The sequence below is a fragment of the Pelecanus crispus genome, chromosome 7 (genome assembly GCF_030463565.1).
Source record: "Pelecanus crispus isolate bPelCri1 chromosome 7, bPelCri1.pri, whole genome shotgun sequence".
NCBI lineage: Eukaryota > Metazoa > Chordata > Aves > Pelecaniformes > Pelecanidae > Pelecanus > Pelecanus crispus.
This window is the reverse complement of record NC_134649.1, coordinates 10247022-10266959: the sequence shown is the minus strand read 5'-3', so window position 1 is coordinate 10266959 and position 19938 is coordinate 10247022. Positions and strand designations below refer to the sequence as shown.

The following is a 19938-nucleotide window of genomic DNA, read 5'->3' as shown; positions in this document are numbered from 1 at the left end:
CAAAAACACGGTAAACCTTTTCTCCTGACCATACCAATTAATTTGATCATTCTAAGCAGAAAATCATTTTTTATCCACCTTAACTATTACATAATCAAGAGTCCACACTCCTTTGGATTAACAGAACCACTAAATAGGTGCAAAATAAATTTGTATTAACTATACAAGCAACCTTAGCATTTCAGCAACAATAATTGTAATTAATTCAGCTGGATTAAAATAAGCAGTTTGGTGACTGCATCCTTTTCCAGAAAAAATGAAAATACAAATTTCCTTGACTGAACTGTGTTCTTGCTTGCAAACACTAGCCAGACCAATACCTGGGTCCCCAAGTGCCCATGTTAGAGCTCATCAGTCTCCGAAGCAGAAGCTAACTTTGGTCAGCTATACTGGGATATTGTTTATTGTTAAATGATGCTCACTGTACTTTATGCTAATCTCTGCATTCTCACTAAATCTCCTGACGTGCTCCAGATATTCATGCACTCATGTATTGTTGACCAATTTACTGTGGATGCTCCAGCCCCAATTCAGCCCTGGTGAAAAAAGGCAAAAACTTCCTTTGTAGTAAGGATGCTTTTGCCAGCCTATACCAGGGCCGAAGCAACTTGCATTTATCAGACAGATTTCATGGAGCCTTCAACATCCTACTTAAAAAGAATTGAAAGGGGTTCAGAAATGAGCAAAGTGCTCTAACATAGTTATGATTCTCAGGAAACAGCGACAGGAATAACCAGAAGCAAATATTCCTTGTTTAGGATTCATGCAGGTGTTAACAGGTATCTTCACAAGCAAAACACGGTCAAGTAGCTAAATTATTTTAAAATGAGAAATGGTAGAAAAAGATGCAATTTTTCATTCAATATCAAATAGCACCTTTCAAAAGTTTCACCACAGTACTCTTGGGGACCCAGCTATAAAGCACAACGTAGGTGCAAAACCTGACTACAGCCCCCGGAGCGCTTACATGCAGTCGGTGCTCGGCACAGGAACGTAATTCCCATAGACGTGGCTGCGGATGGCAAGGCACATTGCCTCATTGCGATCCGAAGGCAAGATCGTCCCCGACCTTGTGAGGAGGCCCAAGTTGTGATAAAATGTATTGCGTTGCTCCATCCCGTCTTCGAGGAAGAAACAGTGCCCCAGAGTGTCATAGCCAATGGTGTCTTTTACCTGGAAAAAGTATACAGGCCATAGATTGCAGTGCTGACAGCAGTAGGAACTATAACTGATGTGCTTTGCTTACCAATAAATCCCCGACACACTCACACAGTGGTGTTGCCACCCCTCTGCACAGCGAGCAGTGCCTCCACAGGCATCAGTCCTGGAGCTAACTCAAACTACACGCAGTTTGCGTAACTGTGGACTGATCTTCTTATACAGCGAAACTGCTGTTAAAATTACTCTGAGGAAGATCACATGCATAATTAAAGGAAAATTGCAAAATACTGGATTTAAAACTGCCCTCAGCTCTAAGAGAGAATATTCGATTCAGTGTCATGGAGTAAGCATCTGTGTAAAGATAAGTGTGTCTTGCATAATAAACCAACAAGTTAGGATGGTTAATCCAGAAATTTTCATGACTGCAACACTTCCCAAATAAAATAAGAAATTCTTTAAAATACATCATGTGAAGTAATTTATATTAACGAGTTTTCTGTTCTTTCTCCTGACTCTCAGAAGATGCAGGGACACTTCATTCCTGTAATGATCAGCTTGGGCAGAGCTGGTATTTTACTGTTTCAGTCTATTTAATATTAACTGGCATGCACAGGGATATTGCATTAAACCCTAATTTGACCAAGAGGACTTAGCACAAGCCTCCTTTGATGTACAGTCTTATGAAGATGAATTCAGAAATCCCTCTTTTAAATGTAAATACTAAATCAGGCTAGTTAAAATACCAGCTATTTGTTACTAAACCTTACTGAAACTTTAACTTTGCACTCAAATGATCCCTGTCAGCATATTTATTCACTCTTCAGGCATACAAAATTCCTGTTGATGTCAGAGTTATGTCTGTGTAAGACTGCAGGATTAACTAATATTAACCTACTTGGTTATTTTTGTATACAGGGGGGATACTTGAAGTAAATGCATTTCAGGCTCATATCCTGTGATTTCCCCTTAATGGGCTGCAACTGTACATAACATCTGGAGTCACAAACAGTACAGTCCCCATAGGTATACCTCTACTGGATTTCACTGTTTTCCTGGCAGTCACCCCTCAAACTTGTCATCTGCTGCTCTCGTTTCTGCCCTGATGAGGTGTTCACGAGAGAGTTAAAAACAAGGCACAACACAACCAGGTACCCAGCACCTAACCGATACAGTTTTGGAAATGCACCGAGACCCTGCACACAGGTACAGTAGCTACAAGGAGGGTAACAGAGAACCTACATGCAGCAACACTGAACATGTCCCTACCAGCTGAGTCTTGGAAATACTGAGAGGAAATGGATTTAGATAAAAATGCAAGTGTCCTTGCCAACCTGCTAAGAACAGTAAGCCTGGCTACTTCAACCCTTCCAAATGATGGGCAGGAGCTGTGCTAAGGAGGCCATGCAAGACTATTTTTGGAAAGAAACTGTAACAACAAACCGCTCGCTGTTTTAAACAGCATTTCAATTGTAGAGTTTCATTCTTCTGAATTTAGCAGAAGTTTGGCTAATCCGTGCTTCAGACAGCTGCATTAAAAACCAGCCTTGTATCCAAAACCAGATTTGAGCCTTAATTAATATGATTAGTCACAGCTTCAGAATCGCATGGCAGCCCCGAAAACTTACATATGCGCAACTACATTGATCACTCTCCTAACCAGAAATAACATAATTCAAAGATCACTTACATTTGCACTGAAAGATAAGGGCCCATGCCATTAGATCAAAACCCCAATAACTGATCAATTCTGGCATATCACAGATAGAAACTAAAAGCTTGGAAACGAGAGCCCACCTGCGGCACTGTGACAGTAGCATATTACTGTATATGTCAGCGTGAAACACCGTCCACAACGCAGGCTACAGCCCCGCTGGTGTGTCCAACACCAGATGATTAAGATGCCTCTAAACACTGAATTATATATAGTTCAGCAACACAATATAAATGACCTTCATGCACTGACACATTAGACATGAAAGACTACAGTAGTCTGCGCACGCCTGACGTGTGCCAGGGCGGCGAGAGGCGCGTCGCAGCCTGCTTCCCAGCCACGGTGAGTAACCCACGCTGTGGGCGCTGCTGCCGCCAGCTTGCAAAGTGGCACAAGCCTGGCACACGGGAGCAGCAGATGGGGCAGACGGGAGAAGGGCCTTGCAGACAGCACTGCACGGCCAGTACGCAGCAAAGTGCAAACCACAGCACTCCAGCAATGTACTTCTACAATTACATCCTCTAAACCCTCAAAACACGAGAGGAAGAAAACAGCTATCCGGTTTATTCTGCCTCAAGGGCTGAAGTTTCATAACCTGGTGCTAAAACAGGTACCCATGTATGTTATTTAACTGCCTTGCTCTGATATACACGCTCTTCACTGGAACTGCACATTATTTTAATTTATCTTAAAGCAAGGCTTTTTATTACATTTTAATTACTCTTTATCTTAATGACTGTATTGAAACCAGACAATTCTTCCACAGAATCACATATTTAACCTTTGCCATAAAATCTATTCGCTGATTCATGGACTCAAAGCCCTCAACAGTCAGATGCAGGGGGGCTGGATCTCACACTTGGATTCTTCATTTCACAACTACTGCATCCCACTCGTCCAGATAAACCCTTGACAACCTCACTTCTGATAAAAACCAAGAGCATGCACCATTCTTGTCAGGACCAGTATTAACATAAGGCTTAACTTTTCATCCCAGGCAGGTTCCTTCAATTCCAGAGGTTTAATACCAACGAGAAGAGACAGCAAGTTAAACCATACCTACACATACTGGGCAGGTCTCCTGCCATTTAAGGGCTCTGTACACAAAAGCAGGCTCTACAGCCAGAGCAAGTCACGTATACGAGAAGGCAATCAATATTTTGAGTGATCTGGACAATGCAAGTCCAGTTTAGGATACATGAAAAGTGCTCCCAGTTGTACAAGTCCAGCACCACATTTTTATGAATACATCCTTTTGGGGGGGACCCTTTCACAGAAGGGTCCCACCAGAGCGCATCTGTGTCACATCTTACGCAGCTTTATGTTCTGGGTTGAGAAAAAGTTGTCACGAAAAATGTGGGAGGTCATGGATAGTTCAGGGAGTGTCTCTGCCTGAGCACACATCAGGTGAATGAGGAAATACCCACAGACACCGAAACACTGTTCAGGGTCGTGCAGAGCACACAGCAACTGGACGTGTCAGGACTGGAGCAGGAATCTGTATTTTCCAGCTGGGACACGTATGGCTTTTTTGTGGGTATTTTTTTTTAAGTTCCTCCCCACAATGCCCTTGTGAGGATCTAGGTCAAAGCCAAGTTCCTGAGGGCTTTTCTGGCACCGAAGCGGCCGTTGGGGTCTGTCCCTCTCATATTTCATTCCCTTTGTCATGTGAATATTTTTGGATATATTTCACATTGCCCTGACTTGAACAACCCCTCTCTTTTTTATCTCCTTTGCAAATTAAAGGTTCATTACTTCAGTCAGGTCCAGTAAAGGTCCATTGCTTTCATTTTAAATGAAAGTTCCTATTATCACAAGCTTTCCAGAATAACCATGGCAAAGATTTCATTATATCTGATTACAGCATTAATAACAATAATATTAGTTAGGAACCTGAAATTCATTTCAAAGAGCTGCAGTACCAGAACAACAGTCCTAACCCGAATACCAGTCAAATGAAGTTGACATGTCAGGACATTTCTTGGGGAAAAAAATGCCATGTTTCAATATTCTGATTTCTTTTTGTATCACAAATGGCTCTTACTGTTTAGCAGTGCCTAAGCAAAGAAATTAACTTGGTACTAATAAAATATGTCTCCTACCAGAAGGCCATGAGTCCCATGTATGGCAACACACCTAGAGAAGCAGTGGTGGATAGCCAGGTTATCAAGGTACGTTGGGCGTTCGTATCCTCCTCTCTCATCCACATCCTCAGCCAAGTGAAAATGCACAGGATAACTTCCCAGGATTTGCTGCCCCATGTTTTTTAATTCCACTCCTGACATGTGAACAGAGCTAAAATTCCTTAGGATCTGTTGAGACAAATGTAGACCCAAGTAAGGCATTACAACATAAACACATGCAAAAAGGAAACTTGTTTTTTTCCTTATTATTAGGCAATACGTTTGCAGAGTAAAACAGGGCCTGATCCCAGAAGGAGGTGTCAGCTCCCTGCTCTGACTCACAGCAGCGCAGCAGCGTGCCAGTGGCTGCACACCTACGGGCACAGGGCTGCCGAGGAACAGCTGCCAAACACCACGTGCAGCATTTAGCAATAGCAGTGTGTGACACGGCTATGGACAAGATACTCCTGCCAGCTACACAAAGGGGTATCATTTACCATCAGGCTCTATTTCCCGGCAACTTTATCTCTGCCAAGTGATTTTAGGCAAGACCTGCACAGCTCCCCACTTTCCCCCAGCTGGTGGTGGAGTAATTTTACTCAAAGCCCCTGCGACAGCAAGAATTTCCACCTCCACCAAGAACACACAGGACAACCAAGAGGAAGGAAAGCACAACAGGGCGAGACCCAGCACTTCTCTGAGCCATGAAGGGAGCAGGTTTGCTCTGCAGGAAGCACAATTTCTTCAGTGACATCTCATGAACTGTGTAACTTCACACTGACCCTACTGACCCCAATGCCACTAAAGACCCCCTCTCACCCAGAGAAGGGTATGTTTTTGCATACACGGTAAAGAAAATGGCACAGCTTCATTGCAAGTCTAGTTTCGCAAAAGAGGCCAACAAACTTTTCCCTTCTTTGTAGACAAGTATTTTTTTTTCCCCAGGTACAACAACAGTTTCATGCATTATATTGCTTGCTTACAAACCAGGAAAGGAACGATCTGAAATCACCTACAGGTATATGCATTCAATATTACTCACTTTAATATGTCCTCCGAATGTATCAAAGGAGAAAAACTGACATTGATTTTGTCCATAACAGGAGTCTTCCATTTCTCCTTGAATAAGGATATTTCTAGTCAGAAGACCAACCTCTGCCCTCATATCGATGCCATCAATGACTTCTCCAATGTGAAGATAAAGTGGGCTGCCTGTGAAAATCAAAAACCTTTTTATTCAGGGTGAGCACAGCGTCTTTCTTCATTATCGCATTGTTCTAAGCAAGTGCACGACTTTCATTTAAGCAATCGCCAAGTTTGGGGACGTGCCCAGTTGTTAGTATTTGATCCCAGGGGAGATTAGCACTTCCCCTGACCTCTACAAGGGACTGCTGCCCCTGGACAAACTTTAAAGTTTCAATATCGGGGCCTTCAGCTTTCATATTGACAAGTGCCCATGTGTTTATGGAACAAAAACTAGCTAAAAAGACAAGGAAATGTAAATGTAGAACGTTAATGATAAGATAATGTAAAAATTTACCACAAATGAGTAGCTTGCTAAAACTATTTCATACCATCAATTTTCACTTGATTACTTTTACATTCAGGGCAAGGAAGGAGATTAAACTCTTCAGCCTGATGCATAGAATAATCTGTACTGGCAACGACGATCCGGTCGCCAGGTAACCAACTTGTAACCTCATCCACCAAATGAAGAATTATTCCTTTGGACGCTTCGACTTTAAATCCATTATGAGGCACCCCTGAAGAACGAAGCGATCAATTATTTTTACAGTTGCACACGACAGAATCGTGCAATCAGCCAAAGAGCATACCAGTTTAAGTTTTATCTAGATAACTCTGCGTGCGATAGAAGCGCTCCAGCCATTAAATGGCAGCGTCACTTCTCTATAGGCAGCTAAGACGTTACTTTGCGAGAGCGCTGCTCTTAGTTTGGTCACCGTGCATGCGAGCGAAAGTCTACGGCATTACTGTCATTGCACTGTTCAGATTCACGGCTGCCAGGAAAAAAATCAGAGCAAAGCAACAGAGGACAAGCAGTTGTCAGGAAAGACTAAACCTTTTATCCATCCGCTGAAAGCAGTGACAGTAAAACAGGTGCCATCGTAGGTGAGGAAATCTCTCTGGGCGACGGCTAACCCCGTTGTTCCATTCCCGTGATACTCCCGCTTATCTTCGGCTGTGGAGCGCTGATCCCCTCCGAGGATCCCCACCAGCGCCCAGGGCTGCCTGGAGGAGACCGGGAGGGAGCCGAGCGAGTGACACCCCGACCCCTCCGGCCCCCCGAGCGCTCGGGCAGGAGGGGCGGCTGCAGCGCGGCGCGGGGCCCCCTCCACCCCCGGCTCCCCGGGCCCGGGGCCCCCGCCGGCTCCCTGCCCGCGGGGCCCGCCCCAGCGCCCCCTGCTCGCACCCCTCCGGCGGGGCGAGCCCCCGGCGGGCGCGGCGGCCCCGGCGCGGAGCTGTCCATGGTGGCGACCGGGCCCGCCCCCAACGCCCCCCCCCCCCGCCGCCGCTCCCCGCCCCGCGCCCGCCGCCCGCCTCACCTGTAGCCCAGGCGGGCGATGAACCGGCTGCCGAGGCGGTCCCGCAGCAGCAGCCGCGTCTCCGGCGTGAGGCTGCGGGCGGCCGAGTCGCCCACGGCGGCCGCCACCACCCTGCCCGGGGCCTGGAGGGCCAGGAAGGCGCGGAGCCGCCGGCTCTCGCCGGGCCGCAGGTGCGTGTCGAAGCGCCCCGCCGCCAGCACCCGCGCCGTGCCGGCGTCCAGGATGCGGAGGTTGAGCCCGCGGCTGCCCCACCGCTTCTCGGAGGAGTAGGGGCCGTGGCGGAGCCCGCCGGGGTGCAGGGTTTTGTCCAGGAGCGTCCAGGAGCGGGGCCGCCGGCCGTGCAGCTCCAGGACGCCGCCGCGACCCACGCCCACGAACTTCTGGCCGAAGCCCTCCACGGCCGCCCCCTCGGCGGCGCGCCCGTACAGCGAGATGGTGGCCCGCGAGCCGTAGGGGCAGCGCTCCGAGCCGATGTGCAGCTCCCCGCCGTCCTGGATGAGGATGTAGCGGGCCCGCAGCGTGATGGGCGGCCCGCGGGGGCGGTCGGCGAACACCAGCCTCCCTGGCGGGGCGGGCAAGGAGCGGGCTGGGGGGCGCGCACCGCCGCGGCGGCAAGCGCGGCGGGCCGGGAGGTGCCGCCCGCCGGCGGGCACGGCCGCGCCGCTGCCCCCCGCTCCCCGCAGCGCCCGGGCGCCGGGAGCGGCCGGCGGCCCCGCTTACCTCCGTCGCGGATGACGAGCGAGTGGAAGGCGGCGGAGCTCTCCAGGCGCAGGGCCGCCCCCCGGCCCACCACGGCGGCGCGGCGGGTGTCGGAGCCGGGTCGCCACGGGGCGAGGTGCGGGGCGGGCTCCGGGCAGGGCCCTGCAAGAGACGGGCGAGCGGCGGCAGCGGCGGCGGGGCGCGGCGGGGCGCGGCGGGGCGCGGAGGGGCGCGGTACCGACCTGATGCGCTGCCGCCGCTCGCTGCTCCCCGACGCGTCCCGCGGCGGCGCCGGGACCGGCTCCGGCTCCGGCTCCGGCTCCGGCTCCGGCGCGAAGGGCAGGAGGGGCCGCGGCGCCCCGGGGCTCCCCGCGCTCGGCGCGTCCCGGCCGCCGCCGCCGCTGCCCCGGAGCCGCGGGGCTGCCCCCGCCCGCAACACGTGCGGCGCGCCGGCTGCTTCGCCGCGGCTTTGCACGGAGCCGGCGCAAAGGCACGTTTGGCTTTTGGTGTGTTTCCTGGTTGGTTGTAATTTTTGTTTTTCCTTTTTTGCTTCCCTCCACTTAACCTAGCGAGACCGAAAACAGAAATCCACCCCCCCCCCCCGCCCCGGCTCCATCCAGCCCCGGCAGACGGCGAGGCAACCACGCCAGCAGGACGCACAGAGAGCCGGCGAGGGGAAAACCCCAGCGGCAGATCGACGAGAAGCACCGGCGCGTTCCAAAGTTCGGCTGCTAAGCCCGCTTACCTAGCCCCGGCAGCGCCGAGCCGCAAACGTGGTACGCCGCCTCTCGGGAGCTCCGGAGCCGGGCTGCTGGGCACCCCGGCTGCAGGCGGCAGAGGCAGGGGCAGGCAGGCGCAGGCAGCTCCCGCTCCTCCGCTCCGGCTGCCTCCCCTCCGCCTCCCTATTTATATCCATCTTCCAACCGCTGGCGGTGCCCGCACTGTTTACAGCAGCCGAGCTGCTGGCTCCTCCCAGCCGGGAACGATCCCTCCAGCCTGGACGTATATCTGCGACCGGCGCCCAGATGCTCGGGGCCGGGCAGAGCCCCGCTGCCCGCTGGCAAAGGTCGTCCCCGGCTCCGAGCCCCTGGGGACTGCGGGCTCCCCGCCTTGGCGAGTCTCAGCCCGGGGGGGGCCCTGGGGGCTCTGTGCAGACCCGCAGAGCCCCCGGCTGGGCTCACACGCCCCATGCGGAGCGCGGCTGCGGGCCGGCTGCCTCCCCAGGAAGGGCAGGGGGCTGAGGCACGCCAGCCCCCAGCCCCCGATGTGGTCACCAGGGCTTGGCATGCTTTGGCCCTTCTTGGGAGGCAGCTGGCCCCGCCAGCACCTTCCCGCAGGGGTGTTTCGCCCTGCGCTGTCCTGCGCCTGGCAGATCCACAGAGAACGCCGTAACCCGGCGGCTGCAAACGTTCCCCTGACAGTGGGCGAGCAGAGAGGTATCTGCCACTTCACCTCCCATCACCTGGCCAAAGCAACCTGCAGTCAGAGCCTGTGGTGAGAGGAGAAGCCTTGCAGGGTGCTCTGACAAGACGCGGGCTCAGGGAAACCCACGTGCCAGGACTGCGTTCCTGGCTTTTGCAGGTTCCTGCCTGGACTCCAGTCTCAGTGGACATGGCACTGCCTACAGAAGAACCATCGCACACCGGTTGTCTTCCATGAACCAGAATATCACATTTTCTATAGGCTCTAAAATACAGCATAACTGAGCTTCCTGGGGACACGCAAAGACAGGTAGCCGGTTACTGCGGCCACTGCCTTTTCCCTCCCAGAGCCTACACGTAATCCCTCATCTCCACTCCAGAGCCCAACATCCAGAGAGGACGAGCCAGAAGCGGGCAGGCAACAGTGCCAAGCACTGCTCCTGCCCAGAGCCAAAGCCAAAGAGGTGCAAAGCCACAGGTGCTGCCGATCTCACAGACATTTGTGTGCCATCATCTGGTCAAACTGTTCCAATCTGTCACCTCTGAAATTTATTCTGGTGCAGGATTTCTTCTGACGGAAGGCACAAAGAGGCTATAGTTATGTTAATAAGGAGCAAGTGCTGTCAGACAAAATATGGGAACAGACTGGAAGCAGGGGGGTGGGTGAGCGGCACGGCCGTGCCCCACGCTCCAGACAACAGCTCTGGAGCGGGAGCAACGCTCACTTGTGCTCAACAAAACCCACCCGCTCTCTTACACCCTGTCCTGGGAGCCAGAGTATTGCTGAATCTGAAGATAAGCATCCAGCCTAGAGAAACAAATCCAGATAATGCTCCCTCATTTCAACACTCCATAAATACAGGGAAACATTAGAGCTGCCACCTTTGCTACCGGCTGTTCATCTATCATTTAGTGCTGGCACTTCTATTCCTGTCTCAAACAGCTTTTGTCATTTTCCTTCCAAAAAGCAGCGCTGTGCCTCCTTCTTATCTGAATATGACATATATGAATGCAGGTCATGGGAAAGCAGAGCTGTTAACAGAAGTATAGGAGGCTGTGCTCAAATTTTTTGGAAAAAGAGTTATCTACTGGTGGAAGTTTCAGGCAAGACAAGACAAACAGGAGTATTTTGTCTTGAAATACACTAACTAAATGCATTTTGTCTTAAAATACACTACCTAAATCTTCTCAATTCAGTGGTTCTAGAAGTGCAAAATTTGAGGTAGAAGAGGACTCAAACCTTTTTTTTACACCTGTCGGGACCCTAGAAATCTCATACATCTTTATTTAAAATATTTACTCCCTGCAAAAGATTTCATAGGCTTGCAATCTAAACAAAAGGCAACAATGATTAATCTAACACAGTAACAGTGAAATAAATGTAGCACAAGCTTTGGTTCGTGCTCAACTTTGTGCAGGCCTTATGAAATGATCAGCAAAGCCAAAGTCACTCTGGTTTACGTGGGACTCTTCCTGAAAAAGAACCCAGTATTTCTAAGGTGTGAGCACGGTTTAAATCCTTCAAAGCCATTTTCCCCCGTGTAGCCTCAAAATCCACAGAAATACACTGGTCTGGTTCTTTTTCTGAAAGAACTACTTTCAGGTGAATTATTTCAGTGCCATCCCCCCCCCCCGTATTAAGTTTTCAGTAGCCTGAGGAAGAAAATGTCAGAGTAAATGAGACTGGGCATATCATCCTGTTTTTCTAAAGATTCCTGTCTCTTTTTAAGGAAAACACAGAAGTGCCTATTGTGATCTGTAGTTTGGTGCTCAGGAACTAAACTGTTTTCCTTTCACTCTTTTCCAAATTTCATTTTTCGAGATGGTTTTTGTTTTGCAACAGCACCTCTTCGAAGCTTACGCCACAGCGCTCGGTTACGGGCACATCCTCGGCGCAAGAACATTCCCAAACATCCTCACACCTGCAAGTGGGAAATCATGACTAACGCTCCCTGCCTCAAACACACGGCTGGCGTAACTCTACCTCACAAAAATAACCAACCCAAACCCTCCTTCGAGTGTCATTGCTGGTTATAAACTAAAGTCTAGCTTTCTAACAAACAAACGCGGGTCATTTTCTGTAACGGGCGGCCAGGCACGAGGCAACCTCGACCCTCTTGCGTCCTGGCGTGTCGCAGTGACTGTAATGCTTTGCCTACGGACACGAGCGTAACATTCAATAACAAATATCGACGGCTGGCCAGGTTTCATTTTCAGGCGAAGGCAGAAAACAAAGCTGCTCTCCGTGAGTCAGCGGTGGACGAATCGACCGCCCGAGCACAAACACCTCTTCCCAGAGATACAGATCTCGCACACCAGTGCAGAGAGGACGGTTCCTCCTCTGTAAGCGATTTTTTCCGGGCGCGCTCCCTCTCTGGACGGTTTCCCGTTTCCTCCTTACTACTTAGAGAAAGGAAGGAGAAGCGGAGTCAGCATCCCCCGAGCAGCACCCCGTTCCCACGGAGCGGGGCACCGGAGGCAGCGCGGCATAACCCGGCTGTGCGGGGCTCGGCGCTCCCGCGGCAGGGCCAGCGCCGGCTCGCACCCTGCTGGCCCCCAGCCCCCGTGCCCGGGGGGGTGTCCCGGGGTGTCCCGGGGTGTCCCGGGGTGTCCCGGGGGGGCGGCGGGCAGCGGCCGGCGGGGCGCGCCCTGCCCCTGCAGCGCCGCGGGCGGCCGGGAGGCGGCGCCCTTGCACAGCCGCTGCCCGCCGCGCGCTGCCCGCCGCGCGCTGCCCGCCGCGCCGCGCGCGGGCCAGAGCTGCCTGCGCACCCTGCAGGCGGGCGGCGCGCGCCGTCGGCTCCTGCGTTACCCTAACTGCCAAAAGGAAATTTTTAAAGTTCCTACTGGGGGTTTTTGGGGCTCCTCTTCCCAGCCGCGTTTCCTGCAGCTCTCCCCTTTTTCTCGTTTAAATTCCCTTCCCGTTTGGCTCCTGCACAGGCGGGCGCCGCTCGGAGCAGCGCACTGGCGCCCATCAGCCGGCGCCGGGAGCGGTGAGCCGCAGGCCGCCCAGGCCCGCCTCGGAGCCGCGCTCGGGGGCCGCCCTGCGCCCGGCAGCCCCACCGAGCCGGGCACCGCGTCCCCACGCCGGGGCTCTGGGCGCCCGCACCGGCTCCCGCAGACTGCCTCCCTGCAGCCGCCCGTCTGGCGCGCCTCCTCACGGCAGGCTCCCGCGCAGGGCTCGGCACTCAGCCGCGTACCGGATTGCACCCAGCGCTGCCCACCCCTCGCCGGCACCCCTCGCCCTGGCAGCACGGAGCCTGGCCCCACGGCTCCGCTCAGCCAGCACCCGAAAGCATTTGAGATACCAGAACCGCGTCTCCTCCGTATATACCTACCACTTTGTTCCACTTCGGGCTTTAACGGCGTTTTCCTTGGTTTAAGCATTTGCTTCTTGAGCAGAGAGAAGGCCTTGGACTGCTGAGCTTCAGACAACACTCCCAGATTCCTGAGGAGCTGAAGCATCCTGCGTAGCAAGAACGGCTTCACCTTGTACCGGGCCACCTTGAGAGGGCTGGTAGAAATTTTGGGCAGGTTGACTTCTCGATCGCAGTTATAAAACCGAAAGAGATTCCAGGCCAAGCTAGGTCCAAAGGTATCCATTAAAATATATCTGGAAAGTTTAAGGAGCATGTCACAGGACAACTGCTTTTCTTGTGGTTTCTGGCCCAGGTTCTGACTTAGCAAACTTCTCCTTCCCTGGTGACTCTGGAGGGAGCTGCTCCCGAACAGGCTGGAGGGTTTGTATGAGCCCGCGGTCCCAGGAAGGGCTTTCTTACTGAGCAACAGTCCTTCATAATCCATATCCCACAAAGAACTGTTGGGATTCAGGCTATGTTCTGAAATAATTGTAAATACAGTAAAACCTATTAAACATAAACAGCAAAAAATCCCGATGGGTTTGTTTCTTTAAAAAAAAATATATATACACACACACACACACATCTACATTTATCAATGTTCTGCTGTAGCCCCACACACAGTGCATATTGCTATACTACTTTGACAAACCCACTGAATGTTTTGACAGGCCAAATCAATAGATTTGCAATAGATAGATTTTTAGGTACTAGAATGTAATAGCAATTATTTGCAATTTTTTATTTAAACTAATGTTTTCTGTAATGCTCAAGAAAACTATCTTTGTTATACATACATACACTCCAGAGTACACAGGTTCCTAAAAAAAAAACCCCAATCACCAAGAGAGTATGTACTATTCCATATAAATTTTCTGAAAAACATGAAGAAAAATAATGATTCCCGTTAAAGACTACAAAAGCCTTTTTCATACATGACTAAGAAAGGAAACTTCTGCGCTCTCGCTGGGCTGTTTGGGTCCAGCCCCGGGGCCCAGCGCAGCCTCTAGGTTTCCGACAGATATGGGTTGGGTTTAAATGAAAGGCTCAGTTTTGCTTTCTAGGTGATCTCTCTGGTCCCCGCCTGCTGATGAAAGCCATCAGCCTGGTGTACCAGGGTTAAGCTGCAGCTGCTCAAAGGCCACAGTAGCTTCATCCTGCGGACAAGAAGGTACCGGGACGGGAGAATCCAGACTCTCTGGAGCTTAAATTTGCTTCTAAGGAACATTATTGGCTTCTACCCAGCTCTTCTTCATTCAGGCTGATCCTGAAGGTTCAATTTACACCCTGAGAATTGATCAATAAAACAATTAAATGCAACATAAGCAGGCTGGGACTTCATGATAAGTAGGGCTGCAACCACACAAGAAAGCTCTAATAATTAAAAGGGACAAGGAACCCAAAACTTAATTGCATCTTGCTAGAAGTGTTTGAAATAGTTAATGTTTTAACATAACGGCATACTGCCAAAAGGCTGGAGGTCACGTCCTGGGAGCCCTGGAATGTGCCTGCAGCCTTCCCTTTCATTTCTAAGCAAAAGACAAGATTTTTAAGAATGTTCTTCTGTTTCCTAGAGGTGGATCCCAGTCCAGCATGTTTGAGAAGCTTCAAGTATTTTTTAATTTGCTTTCAAGATTAAGGTTATCAGCTTCAAGTAGTCGTGACTTACGGTCCAGGGGATTGCTCGCATGTTGTAATTGTATTAGTTAGGCATTCTACTGTTACATTGGAATTTTACATATCAAAATGCACATTTATGGCTGTAATTCATCCCCGAAATATAACCCTGTATTACTTAGAAACTGCAAAATATGACTGCCAGGACTAGATGGCAGTGGATAACTCAGGAATATGTCACAATGAAAGCAGCATTTTGCATCTTCAGTGTGTCTTTCATTCAGAGCAATCAATAGCCATTGCCAAGAACCCTATTTGTAAGACCCCTGAGAGATGAATGAGCTCTTCCACTCGTTCACTGATGGGCTAACGCGGAGGGGAGCAAACCGCTTGTGCGAGACCCTCGGGAGGAACAAGGAGCAAGGGAGGAGGACCCAGCTCCAGGGGCACCCCAGTAATATGGGGTCCGTACTGCCCTCTCCTCCTGTGCAGCTGTGCTCTGGGGCAGACGGTCCATGCAGAGGAGGGCTGCATGCAGCGCTGCCATCCGACCGGCGCTGGTCTGAGCCGAAGGGAAAGGGCGTTGGGGCAGGCCCAAAGCATCCCTAAGGGCACCTAAGGGCACTGCTCCAGCGGAGCGACTTGGAATGGAAGCAATGGTAAATCTTTAAGTAGGCCTGCAAGCTTTCTAGAATAAACTGCCGTGTACAACATTATTTAGAATAAACAAAACTTTGGGTCAACGCCTTGTTTTCAAAGGCGGCCCTTACACTAAAAAAGAACTAAAGGAGAAAATAAATTAAGGGCCCGTCGCACCCAGTCACCTCCAAAGCCACAGTCAAATCGGGCCATCTATCTGCGTCTTGAACTCGAAGTGGAAACCAGAGCCGTGTTTCCTTCCGTTTTTTCTTCAGAAAAAAGTAAGGGGTAGCCCCGGCGGCCCCGCTCCTTCCCCCCTCCCGGGGGAGCTGCAGCCCGGGCAGCGCCCGCTGCCAGCCCGGGCCCAGCCCCGCCGCGGCGGCGCCGGCCCCCGCCGGGCTGCGAACGGCAGCGGCCGAGGCTGCGGGGGGCGGCCGGCTCGGGCGCAGGGCCCGCACCGCGGGGCTCGGCCCCGGGCCCGCACCGAGGGGCTCGGCCCCGGGCCGGCGGCAGCGCCGCCTTCCCCTCGCCTCCTCCTCCTCCTCCTCCTCCTCCTCCTCCTCCGCGCCAGCACTGCCCCCCCCGCCGGCCACTCGCGGGGGCGGTCACCGTGTCGCTGCAGGCTGTTGACGATCGTCGCCTGCGCCCCGGGCCGGGCGCCCACCGGCAGCAGCGGCAGCAGCGGGAGCAGCAGCGGCAGCAGCAGCGGCGGCAGCCGGGAGGCGGTGGGGCTCCTCGGGGGGCCCGGGGCACCCCGCGGCCGGCCCGGCCCGGCGGGGGCACCTGCAACACAGACACAGGGGTTGGCCCCGCAGACCCCCCCCCCACCCCCCCCCACCGCGGGGCTCCCCCCCGCTTGCGGCGGCTCCTTACCCAGCTGCGCCCGGCCCAGCGGCATCGCTGGCGGCTCTCCCTCGGCTGCCGGCCCGGCCGTGCCCGGGAGCCCCGGCGGAGGGCGGCCCGGCCCCGCCGCAAGCCCGGCTGCCCCTCGGCGCGGAGCCCAGGCGGCTGGGAGGCTGCCCGGGCTGCGGCGGGGGGAGCCCCCGCAGCGGACACAGGGGCCGGTTCTGAGAGCCGCCGCCGGCCGCGCTGCCCCGCGGCACGGGGGGAGCAGGGATGCCCCGGTCCCTGCCGAATGGCAAAACTCCAGCCACGTCCCACGCAGAGCGCAAGAGCGAGCGCGCTTCGGTGTTCGGCAGGCCGCGGTAAAGCTACGAGCACAGGGGGGACAGTGGCCCAGGCCAGAATTTGCCTACACTCCGGCAAAGCTACGAGCACAGGGGACACAGTGGCCCAGGCCAGAATTTGCCTACGCCCCGGCAGACCTCCAGGGACCAGAGTTTAACTTCAGAAAGCAGTATGCTGTCTGCTCCAGGCCGACGGCACCGCTGCGTCGTAAGGAAATGCAGAAGGAAGCATGTTTACCTTTGCAGGAACCAGGAGACAATTTACAATTAACATGCTGAAGGTATAGGGGTCGTCTTGGGTTCTTTTCCGTTTTTTTTAAAGACAGCAGGCATGTTACTCGAACACTTTGCAAAATTAGTTCGGTTACTGAAGGAATCGAGCTTCAGAACCAGATGTTGCCAGAGGCAAAGTGTCAAAGGAGTAAGTGCTCACTCTCCTGATGTAAGGACCGGCTTGTCCTTTTTTGTGTTGCAGCAAAGTTATGAGACCCAAATATTGCGCAGTTGAAATACAACCTCCCGCTTTGAAATTCACACCCATCCGATCTAGGAATTGCTGCCAGACTTTGAAAGCAATAAATACTAAGCAGGTAGTTTCTGTGCTTGACCTCATTCCCAAGAGCAGAGTGCCCACCATCAAAGAGCCACCCAACCCTTAACCAGCGCTGGGAGTACAAAACGACTGCATTTGCCACACAAGACACTTCAGAGCTAAACTATCTGGTGAATTCCACAAAGAAGGATATAGAGGAATAAGCCAAACGGACTTAAACAAGATCATTAATTTACATTCATGAGAACAGACCTAGGGAAGAAAACATCTTCCAAATGGGAACAATCAAGGTTTACTGCTGAATGAATAACCAGAGGAAGAAAGTGCACTGGTTCGCTTAGCATCATTTGGAAAAAGCAAGCATGATGCAGAGTTTATAAAAGGCATGTACAATACTAAGTGTAAATACAGGTTTGGGCATTTAGAACGCTATATGGTCAGCACCCAGAGCGGAGCTGCCACAAGTAACAGGAATGACACGGAAGAACGAGGAAGAAAAACGCAGCAGAGGCAACACAGGTCTCCACGTGAATGTGAGTTAAATTTGTAACAGCTACATAAATTTAAAAACGATGCATAACAAACTCCCTGGAAAATGCTACCTTTAAAGTTGTAACAAATATTTTCCTATGGCTTTTTCAAAGTACAAACACTAGACAACTACTGACAGAAACACAGATGTGCCCCACCTTACCTTCCTGAAAAATAGCTGTACATCATCTATGGCTGTACTACATGAACAAAGATGGTAAGTCACACAGGAAAAATGGACAGAGCATCCACAGGAAGTAAAAAAATGTTAGTGATCGCTTACACCCCTGGAAGACCTGTTGCATAATTTATCCAGGCACAAACAGCCATTTTTACAGTGACACCTCAGTAGCTCTAAAATATGCATAACAAGTTCTTGTAAAGGCCCACATTATATATTTAAATGTGAGAATGTTAGCAGTTTGCTGGAACAGACTATTTTTGAGCCCAAAGTTTCTCTTTTGTAACCTCACATCATCCCCTTTCCCGTAATTTAAAAATTCTGTTCTAACCTTTTTGTCTTTAAACAAATGGGGACCTGAAATCCACTGCCTGATAAGTAGCTTCATGAGTGGGCCACAGTTTTTTTTTTAACCAGTAATTCTAATTTGACCAGCAGTAGTGTTTTGAAATGCCTGAAATAGTGATGCTTTGGTACAAGTTTACAATATAAAGCAGCTCACTACTATTTATTTTGTGTAAAGGGTATGTCAGAAAATTATAAAGATATCAGAATTAATTTAAGAGCTATTGGATGGAAACAGGACTACAAGGAAAATTATTTAAGGGACCAAAGAGGTAAATATATTATTGAATTAAGAGAGGGAAGAAGATCCGTACCAGTGGATCACTGATGGGTCATTAACATTTTAATTAACGGCAAACCATTTGTTAGTTGAATGTAGATGAACTTTGCGAAGCAAAACAGACAATGCAGAAGCCAGAACAGCGAGGCACCTCTGAGAATTAGTTAGGCAGGAACTGGACAAATAAAAGATAGTACAAGTGGAAGTCGTGTTCAGCCAGAATACTGTGAACTCGGCCTGCACGTGCAGAGAGCGTGGGACATGCATGACAGTGTCAAATTCAGATTTGGGGTTCTCATTAACAGAGGAATACTGACAAAAAGCAAAGCAAATGCAAAGACAAGTCACAAAATGACTGCAGGAGTTAGAAAAGTAGTAATTAAAAAAAAAATCAATTTATAGGGAAAAGGTTAAAAGTATCAGTTTTTTGAAGTAAAAGGGCAGCTACAAGGGATCATGAGGAAAAGAAACATTGCAGGCTGAAGTTTTCAGAACAAAGTTCAACATGGGTATCAAAAACATTGCCTAATTAAGTAAAAACACCCCAAGTCACTACACAGACAGGCTTACACTTTCAAATGTTATCTGGAACACCTGTACCACAGATATTAGCTTTGTTTCCACAGGGCTAAAGTCTCAGGAAGAACACATGTAAAAATGGAAGAAAGTCTACTGCAGATTTATGAAGGTGCAAAATAAAATAGAGACCTGTATCTGAATATTTATTTAAAATACAGGAGGAAAGCAGCAAGTTTGAGGTGATGATTAGGCAAAACCTACCAACTTTGCCTGGAATAGTCACTGAGAACAGCTGGGAGCCCTGCTGCTTGGAATATTTGAAACTCAAGCCTGGACAACAGAGATGCACAGATCCAAATTCAAAGGATGCAGATGACGTGGAACAGGATGGGTGTCCTCATTTCCCCCCACTGTAAGTGAAAATACCAGTTTTTCTCCTTTTACAGTAATAGGGCCAAGTCAATAATCAAAGACAATAGACACACTTGCAGTGCTGAAAATTAACTGCAGGCCTGTTGTAAGGACTCATGACAGCTATGTTCAAACATTTCTTCTAGGCAATGAATCATGACATTTCATTACTTAAAACCAGCTGAACACCATTTAAAAATAATCTCTTTTACATTTGATTTACATACCAAGCTTCATGGAAACGTGGCTTTGTACTTTAGGAGAGTTATCCTTGAAAGGAAGGAATTAAATAATGAAATTCAAGTTACTGTATCAAGTAATCTGTACTTTACACTTTCCTTGTGTATGGAAATGATGTACCAAAGAAGATTCAAAAATTCAGCAAGCTCTAATCCATGCATCCTTTATTCCATTACAATCACTGTGTTGCTTTCTAGCAACAGGACACAAACTGCAATCAATCGCGATCAATTTATACAACAATCTGAGGCTTACAGTACATTTAAGGCCTTTAAATTTGGAAAAATTAGACCTATGCTAGTAGTGTAACAATTTTTATGTGTCTTGCATTTCTGATGCATAATCTGTGCGATTCCAGTGTCAAAGAATCAAATTACTTCTAAACTAAAAAGATCAGCTC

The 19938-nt window shown here is 50.6% G+C and overlaps 1 protein-coding gene across 1 annotated transcript in view; it reads right to left on the bottom strand.

Moving 5' to 3' along the window:
* The window catches only part of LOC104028223 (cell surface hyaluronidase CEMIP2-like), a 58289-nt gene extending 42100 nt beyond the window's left edge, over positions 1 to 16189 (bottom strand). The window contains exons 1-10 of the mRNA XM_075714146.1: positions 16165 to 16189; positions 15916 to 16074; positions 13015 to 13515; positions 8280 to 8420; positions 7560 to 8121; positions 7076 to 7245; positions 6570 to 6758; positions 6038 to 6207; positions 4975 to 5184; positions 968 to 1173 (exon numbers count right to left, since the gene is read on the bottom strand). Of these exons, the coding sequence (XP_075570261.1) occupies positions 968 to 1173; positions 4975 to 5184; positions 6038 to 6207; positions 6570 to 6758; positions 7076 to 7245; positions 7560 to 8121; positions 8280 to 8420; positions 13015 to 13515; positions 15916 to 16074; positions 16165 to 16189 (2333 nt within the window). The remainder of the gene's footprint in view (positions 1 to 967; positions 1174 to 4974; positions 5185 to 6037; positions 6208 to 6569; positions 6759 to 7075; positions 7246 to 7559; positions 8122 to 8279; positions 8421 to 13014; positions 13516 to 15915; positions 16075 to 16164) is intronic.
* Between the last annotated feature and the right edge of the window lie 3749 nt (positions 16190 to 19938).